This window comes from Seriola dumerili, unplaced genomic scaffold, assembly GCF_002260705.1.
Source record: "Seriola dumerili isolate Sdu_G_001 unplaced genomic scaffold, Sdu_1.0 BDQW01000025.1, whole genome shotgun sequence".
In the NCBI taxonomy this organism is placed as follows: Eukaryota; Metazoa; Chordata; class Actinopteri; order Carangiformes; family Carangidae; genus Seriola; species Seriola dumerili.
In genome coordinates this window covers 11,966,167-11,981,273 of record NW_019174280.1, presented here as the reverse complement: position 1 = coordinate 11,981,273, position 15,107 = coordinate 11,966,167, and the positions used below count along the sequence as shown (strand labels likewise).

The 15,107-nt window shown below is 40.4% G+C and overlaps 1 protein-coding gene across 1 annotated transcript; it reads right to left on the bottom strand.

The window, feature by feature from the left end:
• Window positions 1-487: 487 nt before the first annotated feature.
• Window positions 488-12,861, bottom strand: LOC111216434 (bcl-2-modifying factor-like). Its single transcript, XM_022737962.1, has 4 exons — window positions 12,755-12,861; window positions 9,537-9,782; window positions 7,866-8,083; window positions 488-4,514 (listed from the first exon to the last, which is right to left on the bottom strand). The coding sequence occupies exons 2-4, from the start codon at window positions 9,757-9,759 to the stop codon at window positions 4,398-4,400; spliced, it is 558 nt and encodes a 185-aa protein (XP_022593683.1). The 5' UTR covers window positions 9,760-9,782; window positions 12,755-12,861; the 3' UTR covers window positions 488-4,397.
• Between the last annotated feature and the right edge of the window lie 2,246 nt (window positions 12,862-15,107).

Here is a 15,107-nt window from a genome sequence, read left to right as displayed (position 1 = left end):
TTTAGTCTTTGGCTGCCCTTCACTCTGCACTCTGAATTAATTTCTCATCATGAGTATTGACATTGAAAAACTTCAATGTAACTTGAGTTACCATGGCAGAGTGTCTGGAGCTCTCTAGTTTTTCTGAGGCTAGAATATGATGTTTACATGCTCAAACACATAATTAGTCCTGGCTCGTTTTAAATGAGGGTGGGTTTTAAATGAATAGACCGGCTAGTTGAAAACCAGTCAACAACAGTATTGGGAAAGGCCATGTGTCAGTTGCAGGCGACATTTTCTTCCAAATAACAAGCAGTCTGACAAACACACTAAATATGCTTCATAGTTAATACAGTTTATGTGGATTAGAAAGGAATTAAATGGACTGCCAATATGATTTACATGCGAGTTACTTGAGAGTAAAACTGTGTATGTGCTTAAAAAAATGATCTTTTATGTTTTACTGTTAATAGACTAGAAATGATTCACAAGCCATGTCAATTGTCCATAAAGTTTTAATGAAAAAAAAAACAGCAATGTACCCATTTAACAACAAAAGAAATTAAGAGAAATTGTAAGATTTCGAGAGCCAAGCTCTTATGTACAGCATATTGCACTAGAAAAAAGAACAAACATCCCCGGTCCTCCTCCAGTCCCTCCATCGCTCCATGTCTTGCGCTGTTTGAAAACTGTGCAACCGACACAGAGCAGTCCCAAAGATAACACAGCCAATGCTTTAACAAAAAACTGCTACATCTGGACTGGGTCTCACTTCATACGACACATGAATGTGAAATCCTTGAGACCACTCTGAACGTAAAGAAAGCAATGTGAAGACAATACAAACTCCCTGCGCACAGGGCACACGGGAGTCTGAAATCAGTTCCACTGTTCAGTTCATGTATTAAAAGAGATATTGTGGTTTTCACTCCATTAAATTACATTCAAACCTTTAAGATACAGATTATTTTTTTTCAGGAATGTTGGACATGCATTTTTACTCCATTTACATATATTGAAAAAGCCCTTGAACTGAGAGTGACACAGCAGACTTGGCAATATCCAAAACTAAAAATGCCACAACATTGAAAAAAAAGCCATTATAGAAAAGCAAAAAAGTCATGTTGTTGTAGTTCTTTCTCCGTCTTCTTACAAAAAAGGTATGGAAAAATTTAGCTAAAAACTTTTCATAAAGATAGCAACAATAGCTGTGTCAAATTTATGTCTTATGTATAAAAACACCTAATCACAGCACTTGACAGTAAAGATGCACTCTTTCTTGGATATTCAAAAAACCGATCGAAGAAATTTGATATTAAAGACACTGAAGGTTGAACATATAACAAATGTTTCATTTGAGTTAGGGTTGCGACAGTGGCTAGTAATGACAGGCTCAGATCAACACCACATTCACTGAGTGGCTGTTCAACCCATCTCACATACAAATAATACTGGGCACCATGGTGGCTCATTCCTCCTTCAAATGTAAACCCACAGCCCTACTAGATTGTAGAAAATAAAGCACAAAAACCCAGACGCGCTGGGCCGATCCAGCATATTACAGATCTTAAAAAGTTTCAAGAATCTAGAGGGGAAGTTCAGCACAGGAGTAGAAAGAGAGAGGCGCAAAAAACAGTATACAGCTAAAAAATTGTTTCTTTTTTTTTTTTTTCTTTTTTTTTTTACAGTGCACATTGACTGCAAACAGACGTTTCTGATATTGACAAGGATTTGCGTGGTGAAATTTGCCGTCCGTGCTGAGAGATGTCAAAGGTTGAGCCTGTGCCTCGTGAGCTGATGTGAGGAATCAAACTGATTTTTATTTTGTATCAAGGCACAACAAACACGCTGTACTGTGTGTGCCAACCCTACTGTATCAGAGTACGTTGATCTCACAGAGCCCAAGTGAAACAAGCAGCTGTGACCAGTGACTTTGGATAATTATGCCAAGTGTTGATGATGATGATAGTGTGGCAGGTCTGTTACTCACAAGGCACATTTTGTACATTTTGATTGTCTGTTGTTCACGTGATTTGTAAAGACTCACAGCATTCGTGTGAGAACGCACGAGGCACATGGCTTTAGTCCAACCTCCCCACACACTGGCATCAAACACACAACTGAATGCACGTCAACAATGAGAAGAAAAGGACTGTACACACTGAGATAGCATCTATACAGTAGCACTGAGCAAATATACACAAAATAAATTAGAATAAATTATCTCAAAGAAACTAAACAAAATGTTCTCAGTAAGGACAGGGAGTAGTTAAACGTGACGTTGAATGAACAGAGGAGAGTGCAAGTATGAAGCTTTGGACTGAAGAGCAGAGAGTGCGTCATAATTGGTGTGAATTGGCTCAGCGTTCAGTGTTTGCAGGAAACAAACTTTTGGTTCAGCTACTCACGTAGTTAAAGAAGAAAAAACTCCAAACAATCTGTAACACACTTCCATGTTGATGTTGAGGGAAATGCTTTGGAAAATGTAAAAAGTAAAATGAAACGTCTTGTTCAGCGCCGTCTACCACCTGAACAATGAACGGCTAAAAGCATGGATGGGGGTCCGCACTCAACGGCAGATTTTTAGCGAACACATCTCATAATAAGCATCAGTTAATTAACATGGTTATTAACTACTCCCTGAAGAAAACATAAAGCAGAAAAAAACCCATCAGTGTCTTCAAAAGTTCATATCATGAATCTACAACAGACTGAAATAATACATCAAATGAGGAATTTTTAACATCTTATTTAAAGTCTTTAAAGACTTTTTCCTTGATAAACCTTACATTGAGAAACAGTGGCTGTGTCATTGCAAAATGCTAACGTAGCAGTTGTCACACAAGGATGTATAAACTTTCTCCTATAGGCAGATGTGTCTGTGTGTTCGTGAAACGGTTTTTGAACTGTACAGAAGCTGTTTTTACTAAGTTCTCAGTGAAGCTTGATTTACAACTGGCGGTTTTGTGAAAGAAAGCACTTGAATAAGAGGTTAAACTTGGGATATCTCATATGTGTATTAGCACATCAGGTTTGAATCAGTGCTTGAGACATTTACACCTGGAGTGAAACAAAATGAAAAAGCATCTGTAACTTGAACCCAAAATGTGTATGTGACAACGATATTTGTAAAGAGGCATATTTCACTGACAACACAGCCATATTTTGGGAAAAGTCCTTCTATGGATGTCAGTTTGATTGCAAAATGCAGCTGATCCCTAAGATTTTTCTTCCTTCCACTGGCTTGAATATTGCTCGCCCCTAAAAATGTCGATAAATGTCATCTCTCTCACAGGTGACCCACAATGCAGCAGAGGGCAAAATTGCGATTGTCAATCCAGCCAGAGAAAGAAATCCTGAAACGCTTTAGAAAAGGATGAAATTTATCCAAAGCCTTTCAGCTGTCTGATTGTTTCCAGTTCCCTGATTGTAATCTCACAAAGGAGATTTGTTTGACTTTGTGCTTATTTGGTTTCACAATTACTGCACATTTTGGAAACAGTAAGCACACACTCCTACAAACAAATGATCACAAATTGAAAGAGTAATCACAATAACAATGTCAGATCTTGAAATCTTCAGTACACCTAAATTCAAGTATACATGCGTTTATCCTTTCAATCAACAAGATCTGAGTCTACACAGTGGGTCGTTAGGCCACTTCTAATAACATGAGTGGTACTGGAGATGGACAGGCTGATGGATGACACCAGGAAATAGACACAGGTTGACATAATGTCCCTAGGTCTACAGTGGAAGCTGATAAAACACGTATCTAAACTGACCAACAGTGCAACACCAGTGTGTAACACTGCCACAATGTCAGGACAACCATTTTCTAATTAGCCAGTGTGGAACAGTAAAAGGTAAGTACAGGGCTTATTGTTTTTCTGAGAATAAATTAGAAATGTGCCTCGAGTCCTCAAGGTTTTAAGTCAGTAACTTCAGCACAGAAATGTCCATGTCCACAGTGTTGCGCCAAAAAAGTGGCCTAATCTTAAAAATGTATCTCTTTCATATGATATCCTTGATGCAAAAGAGTAAGTACTGTGGCAGGAGAGAATAAGGCATTCCCTGGACTGATGGAGGTCCTTCAAGACTTGAATTACCAAATAAAAAGAGCAGTTTACTGTACAAAATAGGTAATCTTACAAATATTTCGAAAATATCTCTTCAAACACAATGGCTTCTTCTTGGAGAGGCGGGAAAAAAATGACAAAAGAAAAAAAAAAGAAAAAAAAATTGTATTCAGTCTCCGTCCAGCGGTGACCAGTGTTTTCTTCATCTCATCTTCATTTTCAATTAGAAAACAAAATCCAAACCCGTGTTCCATCTTACAGTGCCATCTCTAAAAGTCTGGTCCCTTGTTTCTTCTGAGGGAAAACAAGGGCCGAGGCAAGGGCCAGCAGGAAGTCCCTTCATCTCTGCTCTCCTCTCAGGCGGGGGACGAGAGCCTGTCTTGGAAACAGAAAGCCAAACAGGGCCATCGTAAGGCGCATCCAGGCAGGCAGGTTTTGTCTCTGGTGCCTCATGAACTACAAGGACACAGAAAAAAAAGGGTTATTAGCATCAAGCAGGGCTAGATGTTCAAAACTTAAACAGGTTAATCACTATGCTCATCAGGCATTCATCAGTAACACTATTCGAAGTCTAATTTCGTCATGACAGGTTTTTTAGGTAAAGCCTTGTGAACTGTGGTAAACCCTGTGAGCTAAAACGATATGACCAAGAAGACTGAATGTTTCCACAACATTAGGCTGTGTCTAGCAAACATGTCTGTCACATGCATATCCTGCATGAAACTTCGGCAGAATCTACAGTATCGGTGCAGGGGCTCTCATGCCCAGACACAACATAAATGTAATGTACTTGCTCATTTAGATGTTTCCTTGACTCAAGAAGCTGATGAAAGAATGAAAAGGACCAGGCTAACAACTGTAAAACAAGACATGTTTAACCCACAGGAGCTGCCACTTATTTTAATAATATCACTCTATCCTCCTCCCTCACGTTTGAGACAGTCCCTTATTAAATGTTGCACTGTTGACTTCTCAACGAGAAGCTCAAAGTGAAATGCTTTCAGAGGACATGCTTCCTATTTCATCACAGCTCTCTTGTAGCAGCAAAGTCAGCTGAGTAATTACCAAAACAAAGCAAAGGAAACTGAAATTTCTCCCACCCATGGAGCTGCCTTGTCTGTCATTTTCTATTGGGGTGTGTAGCCCTTGTGGACTACAGACAGATGAAGGGATTCCTGCTGCATCCTGCAATCTCCTCTCTCCCCCTCCTCATCTCTGATGCCACACAGCTCCCACTGGCTTTCTGAACAGTTGCACTGAGATATTGCAGCCTGTTGCATAAGCATTCTTGTTACAATCTCTCTCTCTCTCTCTCTGTCTCTTCCTGCTCTCTCCATCAAGGTCTCTACCAGCCTAGCAATCAGAGTCTGCCACAGGCTATTTGATGCAGAACTAGCAGACTGAACTGAATTGAACCAGCACCACTAAATGTAACCCTAATTGTCCTTAATTACCTTAATTCTACACTGCTGAGCTTATTTAAACAGCACCCTGGTTTGTTCCACATGAGGCTCATCTTTCTACTCTCACTTGCGTAGGTAGTGGAGAATGGCTTGTGTTTTGTTTGCCGTTTTTAGATGAATGCATCCTAAACAATTATGAAAACAGACAATGTGAATTTTTTGCTGTTCCACTTAATGTTAGGAGGGGCTAACTTTTCCCCCCCTGATATAAAGCATTAACATTTTATTGCTCACAAAGGTAGTCAAAACTGACGCTTACGACTCAAACCACAAACACAATGTGCTCCACATAAACAAAAACCCACACATTAGCCCACACCAGCAACTTCTGCTTGGAGAAACGAGTGAAACGGTCTAACAATAGCAGCAGAGAGCGTACAGAGAAGTGATTGGATATCATGAAGGATCACTTGTGATTATTCTCCCTTTGGAATATTCCTACAACAGCAGTATCAGATCCTGCAGGATAAAACCAACTCGAGCGCAGACAGCGGGCAAAAAAAAAAAAAAAGAAAAAAGAAAAAAAAAGAAAAAATTCTCTCTTATCTCTGTCACAGAGTTACACACACAAACCAAAACACACACAAAGACACACACACAGAGGCAGTCAGTGGGACAACTGAGGTATTGTGGGTAGCCGTCATGTTACTGGCTGCGTCTATAAGTGTGTGAGTCAGACTCTATTTTTAGACAAGCATATAAACAGCCGGCCAAGTCTACCCAGACACAGACATGCTGCTCGCTCCTGTTCGTGACAGTCACATCGATCCCACCTGCTCTTCCTCAATCTTTCTAAAATCTCAAACCATATATCCCTTTTTTTAATGTCTTTCTCTCACTCTTTATTTCTGTCTTCCTTTTTTCTCTTTTTTGTTGACTCTGTTGACCACAGTTTCATGTTTTTAAAAACTTATCAACCACACCTTGTTGTCAACACAGACCCCTCGGCAAAACAGTCGCAGCAGCAGATAAGAAACTTGATACCCCTCCCAGTGTGTTTGTACTTATTAACTAAGTCCATGATCACGTGACCAATGTGGATTCTTAAGTCGGACCAGTAAGTGCTTTTTAAACACTGATGCAAGTTGCAATCTGACCTGTTATCAATCCCACTGTGATGCCAAACACGTTGTGGGCTTTGTCGTGATCCAGGTATGGCTGAGATAGTATAAGTCTATGGATATCTGTAAGATTCTGACATAATTCCTGCCATGTTTCCATGTGGATTTTATTTCTTGACATGCACAATTAACTGCACATCATGAACTACACAGGGTATGCGTGCTTAACTACTCCCTCGGGAGCCTTGCAAACAGTGAACCTCCACGCTCAATTCCCTTCATCATCCCTAAAGCCTTCACAAGTCCCAAATTGCTTCATGCTTCATGTGCTATGTTGAGTATAAGGAATTCATTTGAGGGGGAAAAAAAGTCTGTCTACTTTCAGGTAAAGGAACAAACTGACTTTTAAACTTTTAAATTGAAAAGTGAAGACAAAGGAATAAAGGGGTCCTGGTCATAAACAGGCTGAGTGTCGTTGCTTCTGCTCTATCCAAAAACACTGGGAGAATTCAAACACATGGCATGAATTTCACTCCTTTGTTTTCTTTCTTTCTTCCTCCTGACTGTAATGACAAGGTATCAGTGCTACAGTGACAAAGAAAATTGGCAGCATAGTCTCTAACCCTCCACCCAGACTGAGGTACTGTTTCAGTGTTTTACAATAAAAAAATGACCCTGACCACAATGAGTTAATATCTGGATATTGACAGTGAGAAAATCTGCTCCTGAGACATTCTCCTATGTCTCCTATGTTACTAAATCATGCCTTACTAGTGATTTAGGATTTATCCTTCAGTGTGGCCAAAAAAGTGGTTGAATCACTGCACAGGCTATTTTTATCCAGTGCGGGGTGGTGGCCAATCCAGATGGCAAAATGCGCCTTTCTTCCCAAGAGTGAGCCACAAATTGGCACAAAGTAGCTTTGATTCATGTCTCTAATCAAGTAAAAGCTGACACACATACATAGTTCACATGTAACACACAAACACAAACTTTTTATCTGAAAAATATATAGTGTCTAAAATTACAGTCTGACTCCTAGTTGCACATTAGACCCAGTGTCCCTTGCTACCTTTTATCTGTGATATGCAGATAATAGAGAAATGAGTTAATAGGTTAGGTAATATCCATTTTGTCTTTGAAGCGATGTAAGTCCTCTTGTGTACATGATGTTTACACTTTGACACTTAAAAGTGCATACAAGCTTAAAAGATGGTTGTTTGAGGTAATGTATGGTAATGTCATTGAAGGTTCCTCTTCACGGCTTTGGGAGTGAGGCTTACCAGTTCAACATGATCCTGTTGGAACTTGTCTCCAATCTCCCGAAGTTTACGGCCAATTTGCGCCTCGACGCTCACCCCTGCCTGCTCCTCGGGCCTCTCTGCCATCCTGTCATCTTCCTCCCCTCTGCCCTCTTCCTCCTCCTCTTCAATCTGCCTCTCTCCCCGGTCCTCCATAGGCTCAAACTGAGCGGGGAAATGTGAGCGTAATCCAGCGTTGCCTAAAAGGAAAACATCAAGCTTCTTAAAACTTGTGTTGTTGTCGGATCTTTAAAATGCTCAGACGTTGTAGTTCTTGGCAGTGCCAAAATGAATACAAGGCAAAGAGACATCACTGATATCAGCAGTATTTGATATAAGTAGATTTCAGTTCAGTAAAAGCACTAATGTTTTCCTTTTTGATCTTAAGACCAGACAGTGAACACACTGCAGACGGTTAAGATAAGACAAATGATCTATTAATGGCCTCAAACACTGCTGTGTCTGGCCAGGTTAGTCAAATATACAGTATCTAATTTACCTCAGATCTTCTCGTGGACAAATTACAAGGTAGACACTCAAAGTACAACTGAAGATTCCACAAACAAGAAAGAGAGAGAGTGTTGGTAGGCGGAAATCTCAAACACCTTATTAAATGAACAACAGCCTCAGTGAACTGCCGCCTTTCTGTGGGCTGTATCACTGAGTTTACTCATTGCCTCTAGCATGCACTTCTGCAGTCATGCCACTTGGAGGGAAAACAATTGTTTTTATGTGTTATCATTTGTGCAGAATGCCTCACAGAGGAACGTAATATGTCTAAGAAAGTGAGCGGCCTGGGCCGTGTTTGGGAGAAAAAATGGCACCAAGCCAAGCTCATGACATCCATTAGTGGTTAGATTACAATGAATGACAAGGGTAATACCAGTCAGTGGTGCTTATGTATTGATAATTTTAAACCCAGAACAACATGTACCTCTCACACACTGACACTGAGTCAACAAACAAACAACCTTCTACTTCAACATTCATTCAATTCAATTAGTGTGATGTCACACTGATTTGATTAGACATGGGAAAACAATATTGGATTAAAATAGATGGACATATTAGTGTGGGTATGTACCTTTATGTATGCATGAAATTATTGTTGATGTTGTTGTTGTTTTCATTTTTTGAAGAATTGTGAATTTAAAACATAAAACAATAAAATGGCAGGAATTTGAGGATTATATAGCAAATTAACTATGACATATTCATAAATAATTATGTAATATGAGAAATGTACTACTACAGAGAAATTAAACAGTTTCTTTGAATGGCATTTTTAAAGTTCTTAGCATGTATATTATACTATAACGGAATCTCTCAGTTACAAGGAAAATTAATCTAGGCTTGTCTGCTTTACAGTAATAATGAATAAATAAGTGGCATTTAGTTTGTCTAATAGCTCAAGAAAAAAAGGAAACAACAATCTCCTGCTCTCATACCATCTGAAAATGATCAAATCAGAGAGAGATACATTCTCTGAGAATCTTAACATATTCATTTTGGTACTGGGGGACAGTTCCCAATGAGGAACCCACCAAACAAAAAGAATGACTAATAGTGTGAGGTTACACTGTGTGTGCATCATTCAGTGGCATACACAATCTGTAGGCTCAGAACACTTCAAAATATCTCATCCCTCCTTACCGTGAAAGGGTATGCGAGGCTGCCAGTGCAGGCTGCAGGGCAGCGTGTTGACGCTGATGCTGTTGTTGTTGTGACTTTGCGACGTGGGCACAGCAGCGGTGACGGCAGTAAGGGCCTGTCCGGCTGCAATCGGTGTGGCTCGGTCTTCGTATTTGACGTCCCTAAAGGACGTTCCCCAGAGGTGCGAGATGGGCTGTGACATGTCCTCCTCCTCATCATCCATCCGACGCCTCAGCGGTAAACTCCCTGGAGAGAAGAAGGGGACATGAGATAAAAAACTTTAGATTGAGATAACAAAGATGAAGTATGTGTGTTTGAAAGTGTTTTGGTAGTGCACATACTGTGCCTCACTCATACCTATGTGTTTATGATCTTTGACTCGCAGATAATTTGGGTGTGATTTGTTTAAAGACCAAACAAAAAATGCCAAATATCATTATGTTTTTAGTGGAAACTGCCCTCTAGCAGATGGAAAATTATCTAAGCCTGTTTACATTAAATGGAAAGAAATCATTAGTCATTATAATACCCACTAAGAGGCTTATGTTGTGTGAGGTAATACTGAAAACAAACAGAGATGAATCATCTCAGAGGCACAGATGGATCTAGTAATGTAAATCCATATGCACAGAAAGGCAAGAAACATACAAGAGGCCAGATGTACAGCCATCATCTCTTTTTTTAACACAGCGATGAGTAGCAACAGGAGCCACACGTATGGAAACACCCTGTGTAGGGGGACCCAGTGGGCGGCTAAAAATGCTACGCCAGATTTGCCACCCTCCTGCAGCTGATTTTGCCAAGCTGTTCTTGACTATGTGCCAAATTGTAATTGAGTGCCAAAAGATACACGAAGATGCTTTTTTTTTCCTTCAGAATTACCTTAACAGTGTGCCACAGGGCAGAGCACAGTCAGAGGATTAGGTACCTCCTGCACAATTCTGCTGCTCAACATTAAGACCTATGCTCACTGTTTCCTGTCTCTCAAACACACACTGGATAGTTGCCTGTCTACTCTATCAACACACACACTCAGCAGCAGGTGGTGCATGAGTGAAACCTCAGTGAAACCAAAGTTCTGGCTAGACTGTCATGTGCTGTACGCAGCAGCCGTTTCATGAGGGAGATAACGAGTTTCACTCCATCCTCAACTGTGCCTGCTGAGAGCAAACACTCACACTCTCTTCCTTGTTGGCCACATGCCACAATCTGAACTACTGTTTCATCTTTTTGTCAAGGGTGCCTGTCTTTTCCTTTTGTTGTGCAAGTGGAGACAAATGGGCTGGGTTGACTGGCAAATGCAAAAAGTTGAAACTGGATACACTGGTATTGTGTTTGCTGAGTGAGGCAGCCGGTTGTATATCTCTTTGTGAAACTGTCCCTTTGCATGATGTCATATCATATGGAGTCAAAGGAGGAAACTGTGGAAAAACACTGTTTAGCCAGGCCACGTCACTTACGTAATATGTATGTCTTTAAATCAGATTGTATATTTATTGGTAAACCAAAATTTAATTATTGACTCCCACATCCTCTGGCCTCCAATATTTCCAGGGCAATGAAATTGGTCCATTTTGTCAGTGAACACTAAGTAATTGTGCATTACTAAAATTCAGCACAGCCCGAGATTGTATTAACCTCTCCTCATGGCAAGTTAAGCAGTGCTTAATTAATGGTATCCAAGCAGAAGGGGCATCTCTGTAACTGTGCAGCAAGTTTCACTGAGATCAAATGTGAACTTGTGTTGTGTGTCAATGACAATGTGAGCCCTGTCTTGAATTTCCACTGACAGACAACAGAGGACTGGTGGGTTTACCATAGTGTCAGACACAAGAAAAAAACAAACATAGACAGGGAGACAGACAGAAAGACAGCACACACTTACACACACTGCCTGGGGCTTCAGAGAGGCCTGGCAGCTACCACAGTGCTGGTCAGAGGCTGAGAGCTGGAGCAGAAAGTGGCTCCCTCTGCTGTACCATCTGTGCACCAGGCTCCCCTCCACCCACAGCTCGGGCTGGGGGTGCACACAAGGTGAGCTCTGCTGCGATTTCACCTACTGTCTTCATGTAACTAGCAATACATGTCCTGTGGATATCAGTGTGCAAGTGACATGCTCCAATAAAGCCATGAACCCTACTGTACCAATCCCTGAAAAAGGACAAGAGCCAATTCAGCTAAATGGTAAATTTGTACAGTGAATGATGTTTTTGTTATAGAACTATTGTAACTGAACAAACACAATAATAACTTACTGGTATTTAAATTAGATTGTTTCAAATTGATCATATGTGGGCTCCGGACGACCACCGGAGATGTGCTGTGTCTTTATCCGCATCAGGAGGACACTGCCCTGGGCAGCTCAGTGCGTAAACACGCCAGGACTGACCGCTCTTCACTGTAGACACAAAATCCACAAACGGGCAGCCTTCGCGGCTTCTACTGAAGAAACGTGTCCAAACACGATGCTGACAAGCTATTCAACAATAACAACATCCTAAACTAAAGTTGAGAATTTAAACTTAGTCGTTTTCTCTCTCACAGCTTTTTTCACGCTTAAAATGAGGCGATACAACTTGAACCTGGGCAATGGCTCATTTTTACTCGTGATGGCGACAACAAACAAACCAGTACTATTGCAGAAATATTTCGGACAGTTTTATAACTGTTACTCGCTTGGCTCCCATTATCCTCTGACACTTTCTCTTCACTTCGCCTGACAACTCTTCCCCAAAACAAACACCTCTGAGATCAGAAGCCGATATGTTTACTCACTCGAAGCAGATATTAGCTACTAATGCGTAAAATAAACAGAGGACACGCCATTTTACTGTGGTCTTCAACTGTGCTAATCAGTTGTAATATTGTGTACTGATAAAAACTACAAACCGACGATGTGTCTCAAAGTCTGGGAAAACATCTGCCGGGATGTCGAGAATCCACGCGCTGGAAGTGATGAAATGAACCTGTCACTTATTCACTTCATCCGTTGAAATTAAAGACGAAAATCTCATTGATACGAAGAACAGGACAGAAATACAGAAGCATTATAAATGCTCTCTGCCATATGCGACCAGTCTGGTAGGTCCGCTCATCCAGTCTCTGCCCGGGCATGACCAAGCTCCCCGCACATTTGTTGACAAACTCCCACAAACAGCCAAAGCGCGCGACGGTGCACTGAGATTTAAAATTTTTTGGAAGACGACCGTTACACTCACCGCCAGCAAACGCGCTTTCCGTTGTGATCGGTGGTATCTTGACAACCTGCTGGTACCTTGTTTCCTACGGTTTGTGGTGATGCTACTTGTATCCGTCCTTGCATTACAGCCACTCATGGATGTTTGCTGAGAGGAGTGAGGTTGTTTTTTTCCCCGTGTCAAAACGGTCCGCCCTCATGCCTGGGATCCGCCCCTTAATAACGTGAAAGGAACAGAGTCAGCTACACAGTTGTTATGCAAATACAGCACACAGTAAGGATCAAAATGCAGCTATTTCTATAAAAAAAACATCTTACATTTGCATTTTAGCAAATAGGACGTGATCGAGGGAGGATTCAGGTCATTTACTTAAATAAAATTGGTAATATTTCACCGTAAAAATCCTCCTTTACCAGTAGAATTCATGTAATGTTACTTCAGTAATAGTAAATGAATAGTAACATTCACTCAATGCAGAAAGATGACTACTGTGAGTCTCACACTATTTTATTGTATCATTGGATTGTTTTGTGATCATGTGTTTGTGGCACTTTACTGTTAAAAGCTGACTATAGGTGGTGCTAATTTTAAATACATTTAATGTTGGGTATTTTAATCTATAACAATGCATCATATCAGCTCATTTTATGTTTTGTATGAAAAATCTTAATTTGGAGTGGCCTCACTATACCTGACATGTAAGAAGTACAATATTTCCTCCTGAATTCCAATTAGCATATTAAAGTGAGATATGGAAATACTCAACTAAAATCCAAGTACCTTAAATTTGTACTTAATGTACTAATAAATTTACTGAGTTACAACTACCCCGGTGCAAATAAGTTGATGTCCTCTTTTGCTAAATGTATCCATCATTTAAAACAAATACATATATAGCCTATATATGCTGCTACTGCTGGAGATCTATACTGGTGTCTGCATGAGATGTTGAGCTGATGCTGTATTGTTGTTGAGGTGGGAAAAAATATTATGCCTGGCCCTTTAAGAGAACAGTCCTCCTCGCTACCATAAGCTGGTGACATGCAGCGGACCAATCAGATGGTTTGTTTTGGTCCCGCCTTCTGCTTCGTGTATCTTGACACGTGGAGGGGAAAAAACACAAACCCAGATCTGACATGTGACTGCTTTCAGCGCTCAGCTCAGCTGATTGGGAGCTGCTGCTAGATAGAGTGATAGCACCCACCCAATTGCTGGAGTCGTTGTGATGATGATAGGTGTACTGTCAAGGCAACAAACAGGTTCACAAATTCAATGGTCACACATGCATGTCAGTGAAACCGATTAGCAAATTTAAATGAACTCACAAATCGTGTCTTATTACATAGAATGATACTCTCTGTTTGTCTAAACATGTATCATGCAAACATCATAACATAACATAACATAACATAACATAACATAACATAACATAACATAACATAACATAACATAACCAGTGGTGAAGCGTAACTGTACATACTGTAGTGCAGTTATGAGTCACATGACTATCATGTGAGGCTACTAAATACTTCTACTTTACTACATTTAAGAGACAAATATTCATCTTTTTACCTCACTACATTTACATTACAGCTTTCTACCAGTAACACTGCAGATTATGATTTTGCATACAAAACCTGTTTGTGGTCAACTTATAAAATACAATACATTGTTACAGTTGAAATTACCAGCATCTACACATAACACAATACTTTCAAGTATTGTATTACTGACAACAGTAATAATGCAAAAATGTAATAAACTATGCAGAAGGGCCTTTCCCTCTGCATAAGGGGTGATTTAACTTTTGATACTTTTATGTACATTTTGCTGTAAATAGAGCTCTACTATTACTTAAGTGACATGACATGACATGACATGACATGACATGACACGACACGACACAACATAACATAACATAACATAACATAACATAACATAACATAACATAACATAACATAACATGGTAGGATGTCCTTAAATGCATCCTGGCTTGACAATGGCTTGACAACAATGTATTGATATGAGCATTGAGCCATTTTCAGTTCAGCCCCTTAGGGCATCCATTGTTGGACATGGTATCCTCTTCTGATGGATCTACAGTGACAGTGGAATAAACAGCAGCCATGGCTGGTGACCCTCACAGGGTGCAGGGTGGGGGCACGCCTACGCATGGCATCACTCAAAAGAGGAAGAAAAAAAGTACAGTGAAACGAAGCCTGATCTGTAAAAATGGGTTATTGAGTGCAAAACAGCCAGGCAAGAAGAGTGAGACTATTTGATCCATGGTGTGAGTCAGATTTTTCCCAAGAGACAATTTCTGGATGAAAGCAGATGCTGTTGCGTGGAGCATTGGTCAGACCGTGCAGGATGT